General features: G+C 39.0%; 1 protein-coding gene across 1 annotated transcript in view; it reads left to right on the forward strand.

Annotated features, from left to right (window-relative positions):
* Nucleotides 1–19,937, forward strand: part of CEP135 (centrosomal protein 135) — a 2,183,066-nt gene that overhangs the window by 1,978,266 nt on the left and 184,863 nt on the right. Inside the window, 1 exon segment of the mRNA XM_044062480.1 lies at nucleotides 17,518–17,622. Coding sequence (XP_043918415.1) covers nucleotides 17,518–17,622 — 105 coding nt within the window.

The following is a 19,937-nucleotide window of genomic DNA, read 5'->3' on the forward strand; positions in this document are numbered from 1 at the left end:
AGCACAAGCAGAAAACCATAATTCAAAGTGGAAAGATATGATGATGGTAATTAAACAGGGGGAGACTCAAGTAACAGGGAGAGGCTGGGATTTTGGATTGAGACCTTTAAGGAGAAGAATAATCATACCAAATATTGTATTCATAAAGTAGAAGAAAGTCTTCTATGAACTAAGCCAGCACAGGATATAGCAAGGAGATTCTGCTGATAGGGATGATTGCAATAAGGGATACAGACAAATAGGCAAGAGGGGGCAGGAATATATTGGAGAAAACTGCCACAGGAACCAAGGTATTGGGAGGAAAAAACTAGAGAGGGAAAGGTAATAGAATGGGAAGATGCTAAGAATGTGTTTGGACTGCAGGCTAGAGATTACCTTCTATATCAATGATTGATATCAGAGTACAGGCAAAGACAAAAAAATAGGGGGATCCTAAATGAAAGTCCAGCACTGGTAGAGTTTTTAGTAGAATCTAGAACAGAAGTTGCTGTTAAAAAAGGAATAATTAGTAGAGCATATACAATATTGTATGATAACTATAAGAATCAATCAGAGCAGGTTAGGAAAGATAGGAGAGAGAGATTAGATAAGCAATTCACAAAGAAACCATGGAGGCATATGTGTATGTCTGGCAAATATGCAACACAATCTAGAAGATTTAGGATCTTTGCCTGAAAGTGCTTACATAGCAGTTTTTTCTCAGGTAGACAGCAAATGTTGGAGGTGTGATGGGAAGGAAAGAGGTAACTGGGAACATATTTTCTGGGAGTGTAATGAGTTGGCAAACTTTAAAGATTACATGCAGACTGCTCTGTTGAAGATGCTGGATGAGCAAAGTGGAGTGACTGGGGAAATAATTTTTTGAGCTACGATACTGAATTGGAATTACCTAGACATAGTAATGCCTAGCTGAGTCTAATTATGATATCTGCCAAAAAAGCAGTTACTAGAAAATGGAAATCAAATTCTAAACCAACCTTCCTAGAGGTAGCAAATATATTAACAGAGATAAAACAACTGGAACTGGGATCTTTAGAAAAGGTAGGAGCAAATCACATAGGGAAAATGGGAAATGTGGGATCAATACATGCAGAGGAGGAACAAGGTTTAAAATAAGGCAGGATTTGAATGATCTATGTAATGGTTGACTAACAATGACTGGATATGTTAAAAGTGATGTACAATGTTTGCAGTTACAGTTGTGCTGGCATGGTTTGAAATGTATCATGTTTGCAACTGAGATTGTCACTATGGTTTATTTTCATTTATATAAATGTCACGTGGCCTTTGTCATAAGTGATAATTTAACAAAGATGTTTCTTGTTTAAAAAAATATATATATTACTATAACAGTGATGATCAGAAGAAAGCCGAATGCAAGGAAATACCACTGCTGGTTGTGGGTCTTGATGCAGAGAAAGCAGATGTTTGAGGGTTTGGGGGGCAAACATTTAAGTGTGAGGGTTCCTCTCTAATAACTTTTATCTGAACAGAGGAACTATTTAGGGATATTCTCTTTCCCCTGTGTTGTTTTTATTATATTTAGAGCCATACATACAGAAAATAGGGGACTCAGAAATTCAAGGATATAAGTGGTATGGTAATCAAGAAAAGCTGGTTTTATTTACAGGTGATGTTATGTCATAAAACCAGTGCAGCCTTGAATCACCAGATCATTCTTTTTTCACTATTCACATTTTGTAGATTATCGGGATAGGCCCACTCAATGGGAACTGCAATGCCATTCTTGAAAAGAAGAAACTGGAATGGCAGATTCGCCTTAATGCCTACAAACCCGCCTGGACTTAACTCTGCTTGTTCAGTTAAATACATCCTTCAGCTTAGGAAACTAAACCATCAATTATTTTATTAATGGTTTTGACATGACATGTTTGCGTCTTTCTTCACTTTTCTTAGACAATTTTATGCCTGTATTTTTGATGATTTCCTGGTGGTGCAGTGGTAGCGTTTCACCTCACAGCAAGAGGTTCTCTCGTTCGATTCTCGGCTGGAGCACCTTCTGTGTGGAGTCTGCATGACCTCCCCGCGGTCGAGTGGTGTTTGAAAGACATGCGTGAATGGGCGTGCCTTCGTTGAAGGTTGGGTGTCGGGCTGGCACCTCAGCACCATAAAAATCAACTGAAAATCATTAGCGGACCGGAGTTCTGCTGTGGCGACCCCTAACCGGGAAAAAGCCGAAAGAACAATTTTTGACGATTTCTACTTGTTTTCTGTTCTGCTACAATATATACATATGTATAGCCATTTGCATTCTTCTCAACACATTTTATTGATTTTTCCCCCTAATTTTTTTCTTATTTTTACTGTATTATTTCTTTTGTGGATGCTCATTTTCGATCTGATGAACCCCTTATGGGTGCAAGTGCTTTTTCTTTTTGTTTGTTTATAATACACTTATGATTACATTTTTATTTTGATTGTATTTTTAATTGACATTTCTTTGCATCACATTTTTTCCCAGATTACTATAGTGGGTGCTATTTTCTTTAGTCTTGTATCTGTTGTATCACACACACACACACACACACCCACACACCCTTCTTCACTTCAAGTCCCTGATTTTTTTTTTTCTGTATAGTTTTTTAGTTTATCAGTCATTTTGGAAGGATCTTGTCACCTTGGTGCTAAATAGTCTTTAGTGAAGGGAGTTTTGTGGCACTTGTCCCTGTCTGGAGGCAAACTAGGAGTTAATTACTAGTTCTGCCCTTCCGTTTATTTTAGTTTTGTTTTATTAATGCTCTCTCTCTCTGTTTGTTATTTTATCTTGGATTGTTAAAAAGACGTTTGTGTATCAGGCTAAGTTTTAGTTGTAGCCTAGCCTCATTACCATGTATGACGTTGTCAGTCGTGATTAATGCTTCCCATGGGTTAAAGCTGTTACGGAAAAGTTGATCTAAGTCCAGTTAATGGACAAAAGTGCACCTTGAACTAAAGTCACTAATTCCAGTGACTAAGCCTGTGTCAGTTTGTTTCTTCAGTACCTTCATAGAAAAGGAATTAACACCTTAAGTTTTGGAGTTATTTGTTACTATTACTTAATGTTGTAATGTTTAAGTGCATTTATTTTTCATAAATAACAAGAAAGTGAAGTCATTCATATATCTTAATGCTGAGGACAGCCATCCCATCATATCTCTGTTGTGATTTTTTTTTTTGTGAAACAAGAAAAGAGGATATCTGTGTCATGGAACATATATATATATATATATATATATATATATATATATATATATATATATATATATATATATATATATATACATACACACACACACACACGAGCCGTTTATAAACTTGAAATACTGTAATGTCGAATTTCTGTATCTCGAGACTATAAACCCGAATGTTTAAAATAGCGAAAGTTCATAATCAGGAATTCGAATATCTCTAATTCACGGTTATGGCCTTATGCTACGTGATGTCCGGGATTGTGTGTTTATGGTGCTCTGTGCCGTGTGTGGATCTAGGTGTTTTGTCAGGTAAGTGAGGGTTTTGTAAGGGATTTGAGTGGGTGTTAGGGTGTGCCTGAGTGTGCTGAAATATTTGTGTGTGTGAGGGACTGGAGAATAATGTGCATGTGTGAGTTTGCTTTTGTTTCCTGTTTGTGCGATCTCGGAGTTGGTATATATATATATATATATATATATATAAGTAGGGGGGTGTGGGGGGCTTGCCCCCTTTCTTATGTGTGTATGAGTTGTGTATGTGTGTAGTTTTTGTTTGTTTATGTTGTGATGTGGGATGTTGTGTATGTATGCGGAGTTTTGAATTTTGCAGTTTTGGGCTCGGGTTTTGTAGTTTCGGTGTTTTGTGGAGTTTCATAGTTTCGAGATACTGAAATTCGATGTTTCAGTATTTTAAGATTATGAAGTGAATCCAAACACGTGCGCGCGCACACACACACACACACACATATATATATATATATATATATATATATATAGATAAAGTTAATGAAGACAAAACAAAGGCTAAAGATTAGACTTCATTTTTTCCTAGCCTTATGAGAGGGACCACCATCTTCAACCTCTAATCCTCTGATACCACTCTGTTTGCTAAGAAGAGACTGTTCTACTAGATGTTCATTAAGTACTCTTGGCAACTTTCTTAACACATTGCTTGGTAACTCTCCTAGATTTTGTTTCTCATCTCCTTGAAGATTTGATCCTTCTGTATTTTTTCTCTAAGCTGTCTTCAGCCTAGCCATTTGTCCCCATCAGTACCTATATTCTGTGTTCCTATACTGGCAAGCTGTTTTTACACTCATGCTAAAGCAAAGCAGAATTCATTAAGTTATTTTGCATTATTTGCCTTTTTGAACTTTTCGAAATTATCTAACAGCCAACACAATATTTGTAATATCACTGTCTGTTGACACAAACTGCGGTGGTGGTGTTGCGGTAGCGTTGTCCCCTCACAGTAAGATGTCCTGTTCGATTCTCAGCTAAAGCGTCTTCTGTGTGGAGACATGCGTGAATGGGCGTACCTTCGTTGAAGGTTGTACGTCAGGGCTGGCAACTCGGTACGTAAAAATCTGCTGCCAATCATTAGCGGACCGGAGTTCCGGTGTGGCGACTTCTAACCGGGAAAAGCCGAAAGATACAACAACAACAACTGTCTATTGACACGAAAGCATTAATATCATACCCCTAACAAATAGTGATGTTAAAAGAGGACAGACAAATATTTACTTTATAAACATTTTGACTGAAGTTATGGTTATGTGCAGTATATCTTAGAAAACAAAGTAGAAATGTGTGTCCTCTTGAAGTAGCAGAAATATTTTGGCCCTGAATGGATAGACCAATGCGTGCCATTAGAACAAGGAGGAAACACCGGTGCTAATAAAACAACACCAAAATCCAAGATGTAGCACCAGAAGGAAACAGATAAATAAAGTAAATAGAACGACTGCCTCAGTAAAATCTAAACACACTTCAACACTTAACTGCAATCACCACGATTTCATCCTAGTCAGCAGGACTTAATCAGATACCAAAACCTACACAGAGAGCCTCTTAAATACTATCTTAATTCAAAAAGTTAGACAAATCAATTAATTAACCAATGAGAACATTCAAACACAATCAAAATATAAATTTTTAATTATCATGTACTACCTGAATGAATATTAAACTGCAAAACGTGTCTATTAACGTACTACCATACCATTACCCTTTAAAAGAAACAGCATCAAATGAAAGAAGTGAGGTGCAGCACTGAAATAGAAGGATAACCTTTGCAGTTATTTAGCATAGGCTATGTTTAGATGGGCTTTTACGTCTGCATTCTTTCCACCAGAGGCAGATAGACAATCTAGGTACCTTGTTAGTTTTCTGGTTCACTCTTTGCTTTGATCACTTCCTTAAAGATATTCTCTGAAGAACATCATGAAAACAGGAGTGAACCTTCCTCTTCCATTCTTTTATGCTGAGCTAAACAAAGAGCCTTAACAGTTTTGTAAATTATTTTGATAACTTTTTCCTAGTTATTTGGGAACATGCAGACTATTTATTTTTATGTTCAGAAATTCTGACTTTACTGGCAGTGTCCTGTGCTTATATTTATGCATGCACGACTGTAGTAGTGTTTGTGTCCCATTAGTCTTGCTACATTCCATGTTACAGAAAACATGACTATTTCATCTCTAACCTTAGGCAGGCCATTCCAGCCCAACCACCAACAACGCATCTTTCCAAAGATTCATGCCTGTGAAGAACTGTTCTAGACAGCACCTCAATGCAAGGCTTAGGGGGACATCATCTCATTTACATTTCATGTCATTTGTCTAGAGACGCTGGCAATGCAGAATGCCATTCAGGCCTTTAAAGATTGTCTACATGGACAAGTAGTTCAGATTTACATGGACAATATTTGAGATACATTACATCAGCAGACAGAAGAGCATATCCGAGCTGCCTTTTCATCTTGGTGTCAACATGTGGGTGTGGGCCATTCAAAGAATCCAGTTGCTTCAGCCATTTATATACTAGGTGCTTCTGACTATCCTTATAGTGTTCTGAGTTGGACTCTTGATGACATCACTGGAGTCTACACAAGTCTATCATAGGTTAGCTGTTCTGTCTTTGGATTCATATTTAGATATTTTTTGCTGATAACCATTTGAAATGTTGGGAGTTCGACTGACATCCTGAAATGTGGAAACTGTAAGCTCCAAAAATGGACTTACATATGCTAAGTCCAAGACTGCTATTTCTCAGAGTATTCCATTTTCTTGGATGTTTGGCTGTCTTAGAGCTGTTGTGTTTAAGTTTGGGGTGTGTGGAAGCTTGCCTTCCGTACTGGAGAGTGCATGGGGCCTTGCCTCCCCTGCAAAAAGATGGTTAAATACAAGAGCAATGTTCGGTATTTGCTTTTATCCTGTACTTTTGGTCTTTTCTTTTCCATGTCTTGGTAGTCTGCAGAGTTGGGATATTTCAGTAGTGAGCTGCTCTTGCCATAGACTCTTGTTTTATTTTCTAAAGGCAGACCTATGTCCTTTTGGTCTGACAGTTCATTATCACAGAATAGGAAGTTCACCTGTACCTTTCCTCCACTTGTACTTAGATGCTCCTCTTGACATCTATTGCTGTGGTACTAATTTCCTTTTTCTGGCCTAGGCAAATGTGTTTCCACTTTTTCAGAAGCAATAATCACAACTTCCGTATCCAGTATCACTGTCAGCCTGGTATTTTTTTGAGGAAATCTTTCGCTTCCTTCTTGACCCATTAATCAGGGACACTGGTAAGTGTAACCTACAGTGTACATGTAATCGAGGAGGTAGCAAGAGCATTGATAAAAATGTGGTTTTATACTAATCTACTCGCAGAAATTCTGCCTATTGCTGCTATTCAAAGTACCAAAAACAAGCTTCACACATCAGAGGCACTTCTATTTAAAATAATATTATGCTGTTTCTGTAGCTAATTAGCCCTTCCTGCACTTTTATTTAGGTAAATGATCTGAGTGCTGGGGGAAGAAGAACTGACAGAGTCACACTGACCTAAGTACTTTGATTAAATAAGGTGGGGGGAGGGCAGCAACCAAAATACGTATTAGTATAATGAAAAGGTAAGTCAGATACTTCCAAGGTGGAAGTATCATGATAGTCATTTTTGTTTTCTCTCTCTCTTCACTACAGTGATTTAGCAGGCTGCTAAAGACTACAGAGTAAATTATTTTTGTACAAGTACAGTAGTTGGCTATTGCAGTCCTGTTTACAACCGTGGTTGTATCTGCATGTTTATGAGCTTTGCTATAGTATTTCATTTTTCTAAGTCCTTTCACACAATTGCACTACTCAGATACCTGCTTTTACTTTCAGTAAATAAGCTGTGGAAACAAAACGAGGACAGCTTCATTACAATCAGTAAGTAGCTGTGCTAAAGTTTCAATACAGAGGCAATAGTGATCTCAAAATGAAACTGTGTGTGTGTAACTGAAGAATATTCGTGAATAGTGTAATTAAATAAGAGCAGTAGATAATGCTAAACACTATAAGTATACATTTTATGTTCTTTAGAAAATTTACATTAGCTCACGCGGTGATGCAGCGGTTAGCGTTGTCGCCTTACAGCAAGAGGTTTTCCTATTTGATTCTCGGCTGGAGCGCCTTTTGTGTGGAGTCTGCATGTCCTCCCCATGGTCAGATAATGTTTAAAGACATGCAGGTAGGTGCGTGCATGAATGGGTGTGCCTTCTTTGAAGGTTGGGCATCAGGATGGCAACTTGGCACTGTAAAAATCCACTGCAAATCAGCGGACCGGAGTTCCTCTGTGGTGACCCCTAACCGGGAAAAGCCGAAAGACAAACAGCAACATTAGCTCGGTTCTGATAATGGTATAAATATTCAAAAGGAGTAATCAAAATAATAATCAAAATGAGTAATGTCATTATCTAAAGCTAATTCCTTCATGTTCCCTGTTTGTCCACAGTTCTTTCTGTTTTTCTTTGAGATGTACTCCAACAACCTGCTGTAATGGTTGTTAAATATTGTTCAGAGTTTTTGCAGCAATATGAAGCACACAGCTGTCTGTTAAAGTGTATTTAAGAGACCAGACTAACTAGCTTCTAACCTTATGAAACATGCACAACACCCACCTCATTCAAAACATGGGAAAGCCATGTTTTCGAAATATTGGGGTTTAGGTTTAGTACTGTGTGCCAAAGTTATACGACTCAAAAGCATCTGTCTACATTTCTGATTTTCTTTACCTTCAGATGAATCATTAAAGTGATGAATCCTTATTATTATATGTACAAGCATTTTGCAGTTCTGTTTAATGTGCTTTTATCTCAATACATGGGTTAATAAAGTTATGCCTTTGGTCATTACTGGGTGGTGGTAGTGTTATTTTTTTTCCCTTTTTCTTTGGCATTTTAGCTAGCTGCCTTCAAATTGGTGAAATTAGTTGTCTGGCGCATTTGTGCGTGAGCTTAAATCATACTGCAAGAAATATGAATTTTGTACGTGCCTATTTCTTTGCTAGTACAGAGTTAGTGGAGTGGAACATAGTGTTTTTTTTTTTTTTTTGGTTTAGGTTACTTCACAGCCACCTGATTTTTATACTCTGGATACATAATGTTCAGGAATCATAATAAATCAGACTGGGTCTCTGAAATTTGTTATAGATAAATATAGGAAACGTGTATTTTAGTGTAACTGTCCATGCTACTTCTGAATATGTCTCAGAACTTGCAGCCAGTGAGTGAGGCACATTTAAACCCATAGCCGGCCTTAGGCATAGGCCAACTAGGCTGCCGCCTAGGGCGCCGCTCTAGCAGGAGCGCTTTTTCAGTGTTTATTTGGTGTAGGTAGACCAGGATGGGGGCACTGGGTGGTGTGGTGGGGGGCACCATGGAGCCCTTTTGCCTAGGGCATCAGTTGACCTAAGGCCGCTCCTGTTTAAACCAGTAATGTTCCTCAAGTGTAGGATGCTGTTTTACTTTCAAATTGGCTTATTGAGTGTTGCAAACTGTGCATGTATGTTTGGAAAAAAACATTGGAAGGTTTAGTCTGACAATAACAAACTTATTGGCATTGTTGTCTACGTGGCATTGTCGCAAAGCCAAAAAATCAGTGGCTATTTTAAGGTATTACACTAATCTGTATTGTGCATAAGCAATTCTAATTCTCACTTCTAAATTACAGTTACATTTGTTACTTAATATATTGTTGACATGTGAGGTAAATAAAGGCTACCATGCAAAAAAACAAGCGCTTAAAACTGGAATATTTGACTAGAACTAGAGTTCTGATCCCTCAGAATTTCAAGTGCCAGCGGCCAATGTGTCCACCTGTTGACCTACTGAGACTGCATTAGGAGAATGCTTGAGGTTTTGAAGTGGAGGAAAACATGGTGGTAATGTACATCCTGATGGATAGATTGTGCATTTTATGTATTGTACAGACTAGACTAGGATGACAGAATTGATAGCTATGAATTTCTGATGAGGTAGTGAAGATGGCCCAGTACCTTGGAGATCGTCCAGGAAGGCTACACCTTTTATTTGATGCTAAGAGAATGGGACAGCATGACAGAATCAGCCGCTAGCAAGATCTGGTACTGGCAATAAGGGATAGTCCAGTACCTTAAGATGTTATGACAGTCCAGGACCTTAGAGATATGAAGTACAATAAGTAAATGGTGCAGTAGTTTGAAATAATGCATGAAAGTAAATGGATGGGTTGCATTACAAGACTGTAGACAGCTGTTGGGGAACCAGTGATGAGGTGAAGAGAATGATAATGCAAGGTGAGCTAGACGGTGCAAGCTGAGAAAGTTCACTCATGACTTCTCTGAGAACTAGTGGCACTGAAATGGGGGTAATGCTAATGTAATCTCACAAATGACAATCATAGAAGCAGCAGTGACTATGCAATGATCAAGGTCAAGATGGGTTTTCAAAACGGAGGGATTGTTCAGAAAGAAATGGAAAAAAAATCCAAATGAGTAATGAGCAGAACCTTTTTATCACCTTTTGCTTAGTATGATAGTGACCACTAACATCCGAACCACAGCTAAGCAAGAAATGATGTGGAAGAGGATGAAAGATAACAGAATGGGACTGTGGCACATAAGATAATAAAGAAAAAACTGAAACTTTAAATTAGACTTTGCTATAGTCTATGTGGATAATACTAACACTTTATATAGTGATCTTACCAGAGTAACATATTGTATTGATAGGGGCTGTGGGGCACCACTTCCAAATAGGTAATTCTACTGCAGATGTACTTATGAAGTTGAGAATCATGTTTGTGTGATCTTGAATTGGGAGGTTGCATTTTATTTGGTCATGGACATAAGGTTGAAAGTGAATGGCATGTATTAGTTATTGTCAAGACCCCATGACCTTAGGATTGGAGTATATGTTTCCCTAAGATTGTGTAATGTCCGAGTCAGCAAATAAAGAAAGTGGAAACGTGCAACCAGAAAAAAAAATCCTGCTTTCTGATTATTGACTTTGCAATCATAATAAGAAACATGACCCTCCAGTTTTCTAGGTCCAAAGTCAAAGCCAAAGTTGGTTGTAGTATGAAGTAGTTTTGCAGGGATAAACAAAAGATTTCAATGATGTTTTAGAAATTCATATTGTAGAATAAGCAGTAAAAGGTAGCTAGAGTAGGGCAGAAGGAGACACTCAACACAGCACAGAATTTAAAATCTTGATCCTTCAGTCTGTGGGCCATTTGCACGCCAGTCCTAGATGCACAGTTTAGCCAAGAAGTGAAGAATCCAGTAGAGTCCACAAGAACAGCTTTTTGCAGACGTATGTTAAACAGCATTACTTGACAGTATTGCGTATATTACACAAATTAATTCAACTTTGGGACTGCAAGTGCTTTCTCTAGAAGCCAGTGAGCGTATAAAGTTTCTGACAGCACTTAATCAAATTCTGTACCTATTGTCTTCCTTCTATTAACATATGGCACTTAACACAATGCATTTAGGTGAGCAACACTTGAGAAAGTTGAGACAGCTGGATATTCTGCCCCTGAATAGTTAGTTATAGCAAAATTCAGTGTGAATCACATATTTTGCAAGCAGTACACACAATTCATACATGTCTCTTACTGACCACATTAAATTCCCGAACACATTAAAACATGATTAGTCACAAAAGCTGCACCTCTGAACATGTCACCAGTAGCCAGTGATTGATAGCAAGCCCTGGGAGATCACTGTTTGGGGATGGGAAATATTGAGTGGCTTGCTGACTGTCATTCCTGAGGGAGAGGGGAAGGATAGCAGTTTCCAGTGACTCTTAGTGGGGATTGGGACTAGCAGATCAGTGAGTGAAGGAAAGGTAACATGAAGAATGATGCCTTGATGTGCATGCTCTCTGACTAAAAATAAGTTAACAAATGGAGGAGGGGGGAGCTTCATCCTTTACATACCAGCTTCTGGCTTGATAACATCCTAGCAGATCAATAACCCAGGCCCAGCTTTGAGAGGTCACTTACCTTGGGCACATATGAGGAGCATACTGGTGTTTGGCAGGCCACATTCCCAAGAGAGTGAAGTCCCTGATCTTTGGCATACATCAGTTATTTCATTATGAGCTGCTTTAACAAAGGGAGTTGAGGAAGCATCAGGGGGAATTTGGAGATAGCACTGATCATCTGAGTCCATGGGACAAGGGCTTTAGTATACATCGAGGTTAGGTTAAGGTAGTTACTGTGCCTGCCAATATGATGTTGCACCAAAGGTTATCTGCTTCTTATTTAGTTTTGCACTCTGTCAGAAACTTACAAATTCATTGAAAGGACCGTAGTTCTAATTTGTACATATTGTAAATATTACTAATTCATATAATGAACACTACTATGTTAATTTTCTCTGTTATTTCTTCTCCTTGTATGTATTCTCATTGTACCCTCTGCAGTGATTTCTCAATGTTAATACTTTCTACTATGTTTTGAGTAGATGCACAATATATGTTACTCTATTGTAAGTACTACTGTGCACTACTCACAGGTCGTGACTGAAAAGGGTCAGTAGTCTAGCCCACTTGCCCAGTTCTCAAATTGTAAGGAAATAATATTGGGATGATGTATTTGCGTAGACATGGGCAATCTATTAGAAGCATGGTGGGGCACCATTGATGGGGTGTGGGGGGGGGGGGGGTAGCAGTACAAGACCATAGAGTACAGTTTAACAAAACCTGGCTACATCACTGCCATTAATACTGCATGGCATCTAGTTTGGAGGCTCATATGATGAATCGTGATATTGGTAATTTGAAAACATTCTACATGAATCTCTCATTCTATGAAATGGAACTATTTCAGGATATGAGACTCTCAGAGGGCTTTGATACTTTTACCTGCTATTTACCTTTGGTTCTTGGTAACATGTCTTGATTTTGTAATCTTGACAATGACCTACCTTGTTCTACTCTTAAAGTAATCCATTCTTTATATTAGTTATTCACATCCCTTTTGCTGATGAGGCCCAGTCATATTTGCTAGTTTGAAAAAGATCTTAAGAGGTGTGCTAAGTTTTGTCTCCTCCAAATAATTTTCCATCACCATCACTTATGGCATAGATAATTATACATTTATATAAATGAAAAACAAACCATATTAACATGTTTTCAGTTGTAAACATTATATATCACTTATAATCTATCCAGTCATCGTCCATGCATGCATAGCTCATTCATTTCCTGCCTTCCCTTAAACCTTCTTCTTCCAAAACATTATTTAGCATATATTGTTCCCACAATTCACATTTTTTGTATGTAATTTGCTCCTACCCATTTCCAAAAATCCGTCTTCCAGTTGTTTTACCTCTGCTACTATATTCATTTCTGCTAGTACAGTTGGTTTAGACTGCTATTTCCATTTTCTAGTAATTGCTTTTTTGGCAGCCACCAGAATTAAACCCAGCAAGGACTTACTATGCCTAGGCAATTCCAATTCTGTATCATAGCTCAAAAAATAATTTCCTTAAGTTGCACCAATTTGCTCACCTAGTATTTCTGATAGAGTCATTTGCAGGGTATTTTAAAGTCTGCCAACTCATTACACTCCCAAAAATGTGTTCCCAATTACCCCTGTCTTCCCCAGTCACACCATCAACATTTCATAGGATCATAGGAAGTTACTAGGCTATTGGCCCTGAGGCCCTTATAAGCCTATCCAAGAGTTTAGCCCATGTTTAGACAAGTCAGCACCCAAATCCCTGTCCAACAGAGACACAGGTGGAATCCCAGGGGTGTATTTTCTGTTTCCCATCCAGTTATACAGGTTGCGCTTGAAAAGAGATATGAGGTACTCTGCTTGATGTAGAGAGGGAGTCTATTCCACAGATGGGGGAGTCTCTGAGACACAAATCTGTCCTGCCAACAAGTCCTGTTGATGTCACAGACCAGGTTGAGGTCGCATGTGTGGGTTACTTAAGTGGAGCTTGACTTGCGGATATGCAGCAGTCCCATCAAGGCGGGGTCTGAGATTGCTTTGTATGCCAGAGAGAGGTCACCTCTGTGGAGTCTGTATGAAACTGAGTAGGGGGACAGGGCTTTTAGCCTGTCTATGTAGGGTAGATGTTTGAGGCCCTGGATTCTTCTGGTGAGGAACCTCTGTGGTCTCTCCAGCTGCTGCATGTGCTTTGCGAGTTACATACCGAAGGGGGCATTGTACTCTATAATTGGCCTTATAAGGGAAGAATACAGGGATGTTATGACCTCCTTGTCCCTGGATGAGATACCCGTGCTTATGAGGTGGGCCATGTAGAAAGCTTTCCATACAATGAAAGCAACATGGTGGTCAAAAGTCAGTTTGCTATCAACCTGAGTGCCCAAATCCCTCATGACTGATTGTGTGCTTAGGGCATTGTTATTAATGTTATAATATGTGGAAACATCACTCTCCCGAAAGGGGATGATGATGCATTTTTTGGTATTCAGCTTTAGGCCATGTTTCTGGCACCAGTCATTTGGTTGAGACCCTCTTGGAGGACATTCACATCACTTAGAGAATTGATGACATCACCCAGATTGCAGTCATCTGCAAACTTGGTCAGCCATAGTCCACTGGTTTTGGCCTACACTTCAGAGAAGTATATCCCGAATAGCAGAGACCCCAAGACTGATCCCTGGGGTACGCTGCTTGTTACGGGTCTACTGCTTGAGGCAGCTTCCCCTATTTTGATTAGGTGGTTATATCAGTGAGCCAGTTTGCTACCCATCTGGTAGCATATGGATTTATGACTAGATGAGAGAGTTTATCTATTATGCCTGAGTGGGAAATACTGTCCAAGGCTATGGCCAGGTCAAGGTAGATGGTGTGCACTGTCTTCTTTTCGTCCATGGCTTTGGTGACTGTCTCAAAGAAGTTGACCAAATTTAACTGACATGACTTCCCCTTGACAAAGCCAAACTGTGATCGAGTGTTTGGAGGTTGCCAATGTCCCTGTTAATGAGGTCGATGATAGTCCGTTCCATGGCCTTGCAAATCAGGCTAGTTAGGCTGATGGGTCTATAATTTCCTACATCGGTGGATGCTCCACCTTTGTGTAAAGGGATGACGGTGGCTGTCCTCCACCCGACTGTGACAAAGCCAGTACTCAGGCTTTGGTTGAATAGGGTGCCTAATGGTGCTGCAAGTTCATGTCTGAGTTCATGTAGGATGCAGCCTGGGATGTTATCAGCTCGATTTGTGAGGGCAATGATGACCTGTTCCCTAGAGATAAGGGGAGGGGGGCTGGTAATGGGGATGTCCTGATTTACTGATGGGGGACAGAGGGGTGAAGTTTTCACTGAATCTGTCGGCCAGTAGGTTGGCTGTATCTACAGCTTTTGTGTATGTGGTGTCTTTGACCACCAGTTCTGAACAGATCTGGGTGCTTCCTTTGAGACTGCGGACATATGTGAAGAAGACTTTATGATCGTCTCTAGTAGATGTGGCCAATTTGGACTTGAAGTTGGCTTTAGAGGCTTTCACTAGTGCTCTTATCTGCTTGTTCAGGCTAAGGAGAGATTGCTTCCAATTGGGCACCTGCTCCTTCTTGGTCCTGGACAGCAATTTTTTTCTTTTGTTATATAGTTTATTTATTGCAGATATCCACCAGACAGGTTTACTCTTCCTTGCGGTGGATGATTTTATCCTATCAGGTACTCCTGGTTCCATGCATCTGTACAAGTGCTTGTATAGTACTTTGTTGTAGATTTGGACAGTGGTGCCAGTTCCAACGGGGGGAGGGGGGTGTGAAGCTGTTTATACTATCCCTTAGGAGGTAGTAATCAGCTTTGGGAGACTTTTTTTGTTTGACCCTAGCTGAGGGGGGGGGGGGGTCAGGGGAGATGCTGACTTCAAAATTGACCGCTTTATGGTCAGATCTTGCCAGGGAGGATGATACTGTAGGGGTGCTGCAGTGGTTACTCATGTTGGTTAATACCAAGTCCAAGATATTATCACCTCTTGTGGGGGTATTAACTATCTGTTCCAAGGCATTTGCATTGATAAAATCGAGGAATCTCTGGGCATTTGCATTCTGGCATGAGTATTTTTTCCAATCTATTGTTGGGTAGTTAGTCGCCCTGGATCAGGGTAAAGGGTTGAATCATGATAGATTCGAAGAGGTCCAGATAGGTGGAGTGGGCATCTTGAGTCAAATTTGAGGGCCTGTAGCTAGCTATGATTTGAATAGGGGTCTTGTCAACAGTTAACTGCACCTGTAGTGTCTCCTGTATGCCATACTGTTTGCAGTTTACCTTAGGAAAAATTCTTTAGAATTATTTTGGGGTATATGTCAAAGACTTCCAAGCAAAGATTGTATCTCCTAGGCATTGTTGCATATTTGGGAGCCATACATACAGTATATCCTCCCATTGTTTCTTGGTGAATTACTTATCCAGTCTTACCAATCCTTTCTAACCTCTTTTGACTGATTTCTATATTTGTCTTGCAATATTTTATATGCCCTACTAATGAGGCCTTTTTTTAACAGCAGCTTCTGTTTTAGATTCTGCTAAAAACTCAACCAGTCTTTCACCTGAGATCCCCGTATTTCCCTCTGTTTGCCTATACTTTTATATCCATCCTTGATAAGGGAAGGCAGTCTCTAACCTGCAGTCCAAATGAATTCTTGCCCTGTCCTCTTCTAGTACTTTTCTCTCTCTAGTTATTTGCTCCCAGTGTCTTGGTTTCTTTGCCAGTTTTCTTCAGTAAATTTCCAGCCTCCCCTTTCCTTTGGACTTTAATTTTGTCAAGAAAATATGATTGCTCTTTCCTGTGAACCCATCACTTCCTGTAACCTCACATTTTTGCCTTGGAAGACTGTTTTTGTTGCCATTATTGTTAGGTGCATTTCTAGTTTGCATGCTACCTTATGATGTGGGGAGCCATGTCTTATTTTCCTTATGGGCAGGATGTCAATTTATACACACCCTGGATTTCTTCCTGAGGTGGTTTCAAACATAGTTTAGGTCAGAGTATAAATGTATCAACATATTTTCCATGCATTCCTATCCTGTGGGAGTTTTCCATAAATTGGACAGCAAGCATACTTTACCAAATTATATTAAGATCATCACTCCTCGCAAGCAAGACAAATTTTCTTCCTTTTCAGAAGGCTGTAAAGACTTTGATTAGTAAGTAAGTTTTATAATTTCCTGTTACACGAAATATAAAAAAAAAAAAATTATTTCTGCCAGTTTAAAACTCATTCTTCTGTGGCTATTGCCACTTCCACTTTAAAGTATATTACCTTTGTCTCATTCTAAAGGAGTTTTGGACCAGGATACCACTGATGCATTGACCTGGACTAGCACCTATACTTTCATGCAACATAATAGTTTTAACTTAGCCTTCAGAGTTTGGCCTGGCTTTACTATGCCTGTTCTCTGTGATCTGTTTTCCTAACTGTTCACCCTGCCCTCATTTTTCTAAATTGTCATTGCTCAGTAGTCTTTCACTGGCGAAGCCCTATTTTATTTCATTCCATGTAAGAACGTTTTGTTACATTGGTACTGACCATAATCTCAGAACGTTATGAACTGGAATCAGAAGGATCTGTACTCTCCATTCACCCAGTAAATTGTGCATTCTGCATTTTGCTTTTGGTGGCAGTCCATACTCTTCTCATTTTGATCTACTCTGCTGGCAGTTAACACTGAAAGGAGTGGCTTCACTCATGTTTTAGAAAGTGATGATGAAGATGATAATGGCCAATGGGTGGTTATCAAAAGTGATGAATGAACTTAATGAGAAACGCTTATAAATCATGCAGAATGCCAGTGTTGGTGGGAAATGTGCAATGACACAGTCTCTTCTTTAGGCCTGGGTTGTGTATGGAAAGGGGTTTTGAATCAGAGCACCTTCCACTAACCCAATTAACAAAAGTATGTATAAATCAGTTAATAAATATGCAAAAAAAATATTCACACACTTTATGCATTTGATTGTGACTATGACAGTAGTTGTCTAATTATCTTGATTATCTTTATTTTTGTTTTGTTTTTTTGTTTTGTTTTTAATATGTTTTTCAGAACAAGCCAGATTAGAGAGATAGCACAGCTTCGCAGTAAAGCTGCACAGCTGCAGATGGATCTAGACATTGCAAAAAGGCAGCTAACTACAGAACGATTTGAAAGGTAAAATGCTTGTGATTTTCCATGATTATTTATTTATATATTTTTAACTGGGTTAGTCCCACTAGTCTAGTGGACTCTCCACAGGGAAGATCAGATGTGATATTTATACTATTGGGAAAATTTGGCCAGAGTATCAGGAACTTCCCCTACTCTCTCCATTTTTGTTGAGAGAAATGAAAAAGGTAAAAAGAAAAGGAGCAAATTGAGTGTTTTATTACAGCATGTGGAAAATATGTATAAAAGTATAAGGATAGAAAATAAGAGAGAATAGAAAGTAAAGAAATGTCCAGACTAAGTTAAGGAAGAAGATGGAAAAATAAATTGCTATTAGTAAAGTGGATGAAGTAGTTAAAGTAAATGTGAATTCAGTATCAGGCCCAAATGGTATAGAGTATAAAATGTACAGAAATAAATGTACTCACATTGCATCTTGTTCACCTCCATGCTCATGTTATTGTGGAGCTTTTCTCCCTGGGCCTCTACTGAAAGTGGGCATGCAACGACCTAGTGGACTATCCTGGTAAACAAATGCAAATAAATAAATACAATAAATTAATGGACTTTCAAAGAAGGTATTTTGAAAATATACTGAATTTATGAAGAGTTATGCAGTTAGATATTAAAGTTTATATAGAAGAAAGAGGGGATATGAGATACATATGTTAGTAATGAAAGAGATTGGTATCAGGTGGATATGATATTAGAGAGATGGAGTTTGTGTAATAAGACATAGGTCCAAAATTATAGGGTAGGGAGAGCATGATAGAATAAATCTCAGAAAGAAAGGCTAGATGAGAGAAAAATATGTTAGAAAAATGTAGAGAAGGGTATTTTAATGCAGCTAAGGAGAGATAATGAAAGGTGAATAATGAGAAACATAAATTTGAGATGAGGGAACCCAACCTGGGCAAGAGCAAGAACATGACCATGACTGAGCAAGGTGTTGTTTGAGCAATGTTTTGAAGCTTGGTAGTTTTCCAATCATTTTTATATGTGGATGGATGGCATTCCAGAGGTTGGAGACATAACAGGAGTACAGATAGTCACCTGCTGAGTTGTTAGACTTGCTTGTGATCAGTGGGAGTTTTTCAAATGAGCAGAGATACCTTGTTGGAGTGGAGTGCATTAAAAGTTGTAGTACTGCGCTCTTTTCAGGGTAGTAAATTAGTCTGTGTGCAGTAATTCCATGCAAGTATGCTAGTTTGAGCCAGTTAAGCAGTTATAAGGAATGACCATGTTGGGTTCTGTATGTGGTGTTGGTAGCAAATTTAGCAATCTTGTTATAACAGGAGGTTAGCTTGAATCTGAAAGTTGTGCTTATATTTGTTAAAATAGGTGAAGTGTATAGGAGGGTTGGAATTAGGTTGAGGCTTGAGTTTTTCTTGCTGGGTTAGTCAAGTACTGTCTGGCGTTATAAAGGCATCCTAGTTTTTGCTATTTTTAAATCATTTGTAGTGTATGCTGTTTAAATTTGAGGCTGTTGTGTGTTAAAATACCCAGTAGTTTAGTATTGGTTACTATTTAATTTTTGGCATTTGATGATGTAATCAGGAATGATTGTTTTTGGGAAAGATGAGCAAAAGGACAAAGAGAAGGAAGAAGAAAAATCAGACTCAGAAGTCCTGTAAGCACACACTGGATTAGACGCTGTCTTCAGGTTCATTCACCATTATCCAATCATGGATATGGGTTCCAGAAAATGCACCCACTGTGGGCACAAAATCCTATCTCAGGATACCCTTGACCTGTGTGTGGTATGCATGGGGCTGCAGCATCTCCTGACCATCAGCAATATATCTGCAAGGGCTCTGGCCTTTCTATCCAAGAGAGAAAATAAGTTGATACTTAAAAGGCCTCCTTCCTACCTTTCCCTAGATTCTGTCAAGGAGTAAGATAAGGACAGATATAAAGACGGTGATAAACTGAAAGACAGAAAATGAAAAGGAGAAATGAAGAGAAGGAAAGGAAAAGAAAAGAAAATCAGACGGTTCTTAGTCCAGGATATCACCTCTCTCCTAAATTTCCCATGCTGACACCCTTGGCAAGTGGTCTTGGTTCAGAAGGCTCTGGCAAAGTTTCCGTCTCTGGTTCTAGAGCCTTCCCATATACAGGTGATTGCTATTTATGGTCACTACAGCAGGACAGCCAGCAGACATTCATCTGAGAAGGAGCTCTTTTGGTTCCTTTCTGGTCAGACCAGAGCACTACAGATTATGATGTTGAAATCTCAGATCAGAGCACTACAGATTATGATGTTGAAATCTTAGAATTAATGCAGCAGAGGGATATGTGGTCCACTGACCCCCCCTCCCCCC

This window comes from Protopterus annectens, chromosome 2.part1 (assembly GCF_019279795.1).
Source record: "Protopterus annectens isolate FY-2018-M chromosome 2.part1, PAN1.0, whole genome shotgun sequence".
NCBI classification, from domain to species: domain Eukaryota; kingdom Metazoa; phylum Chordata; order Ceratodontiformes; family Protopteridae; genus Protopterus; species Protopterus annectens.